Below are 1,191 nucleotides of genomic sequence, written 5' to 3' on the forward strand. Positions count from 1 at the left end.
GCCCTCACAGCCCCCACTGACCGCCAGCTTGTCCTTGACCACGCTGGCCGTGGCGGCGATGGTGCAGGCGGTGTCGTGCTGCACCACCTGGGTGAACTCAGCCAGGTCCCTCTTCATGAATTCCAGAGCTTCTGTGGACTGCAAGGAGAAAAAAACATTGTCCAGGAGTGTCCAGGATTGTCCAGGATTGTCCAGGACTGTCCAGGATTGTCCAGGACTGTCCAGGATTGTCCAGGATTATCCAGGATTGTCCAGGATTGTCCAGGATCATCCAGGATTGTCCAGAATTGTCCAGGACTGTTCAGGATTGTCCAGGATTGTCCAGGATTATCCAGGATTGTCCAGGATTGTCCAGGATTGTCCAGGACTGTCCAGGATTGTCCAGAATCATCCAGGACTGTCCAAGATTGTCCAGGATTGTCCAAGATTTTCCAAGACTGTCCAGGACTGTTCAGGACTGTTCAGGACTGTCCAGGATTGTCCAGGATTGTCCAGGATTGTCCAGGACTGTCCAGGATCATCCAGGATCGTCCAGGACTGTCCAGGATTGGCCAGGATTGTCCAGGATCGTCCAGGATTGGCCAGGATTGTCCAGGATCGTCCAGGATTGTCCAGGATTGTCCAGGATCGTCCAGAACTGTCCAGGATTGTCCAGGATCATCCAGGATCATCCAGGATTGTCCAGCACTGTCCAGGATTGTCCAGGATTGTCCAGGATCATCCAGAACTGTCCAGGATCATCCAGGACTGTCCAGGATCGTCCAGGATTGTCCAGGATTGTCCAGGATTGTCCAGGATTGTCCAAAACTGTCCAGGATTGTCCAGGACTGTCCAGGATTGTCCAGGATCGTCCAGGATTGTCCAAGAGTGTCCAGAACTGTCCAGGACTGTCCAGGATTGTCCAGGATCACCCAGGATTTCCAGGATTGTCCAGGACTGTCCAGGATTGTCCAGGCTTCTGCTGCTCCAGCAAAGCCACGATGGCTCCCAGCACATCACAAAAACTCAAATGTGAGCCCTCACCCCAGCCTAGCGATGAGTAAAACCAGAATAACCTGAATGACAAGAGGTTTTGCTATGCCCAAAACACATCCCAGGAGGTTTTTAAGCCAAGAATAGAAAAATACACGTTGGGCAAAGCCTGGCTTTAGGTTTTGTGTGTAATTAACACTGTGCTGTGCCAGGAGGGAA

At 51.9% G+C, this 1,191-nt stretch overlaps 1 protein-coding gene across 1 annotated transcript in view; it reads right to left on the reverse strand.

Annotated features, from left to right (window-relative positions):
* Positions 1-1,191, reverse strand: part of BSDC1 (BSD domain containing 1) — a 14,244-nt gene that overhangs the window by 8,562 nt on the left and 4,491 nt on the right. Inside the window, exon 2 of the mRNA XM_057386227.1 lies at positions 22-217. Within this exon, the coding sequence (XP_057242210.1) occupies positions 22-217 (196 nt within the window). The remainder of the gene's footprint in view (positions 1-21; positions 218-1,191) is intronic.

Source organism: Malurus melanocephalus, unplaced genomic scaffold, assembly GCF_030028575.1.
Source record: "Malurus melanocephalus ecotype Western Australia unplaced genomic scaffold, MMel_1.1 scaffold_938, whole genome shotgun sequence".
Lineage (NCBI taxonomy): Eukaryota > Metazoa > Chordata > Aves > Passeriformes > Maluridae > Malurus > Malurus melanocephalus.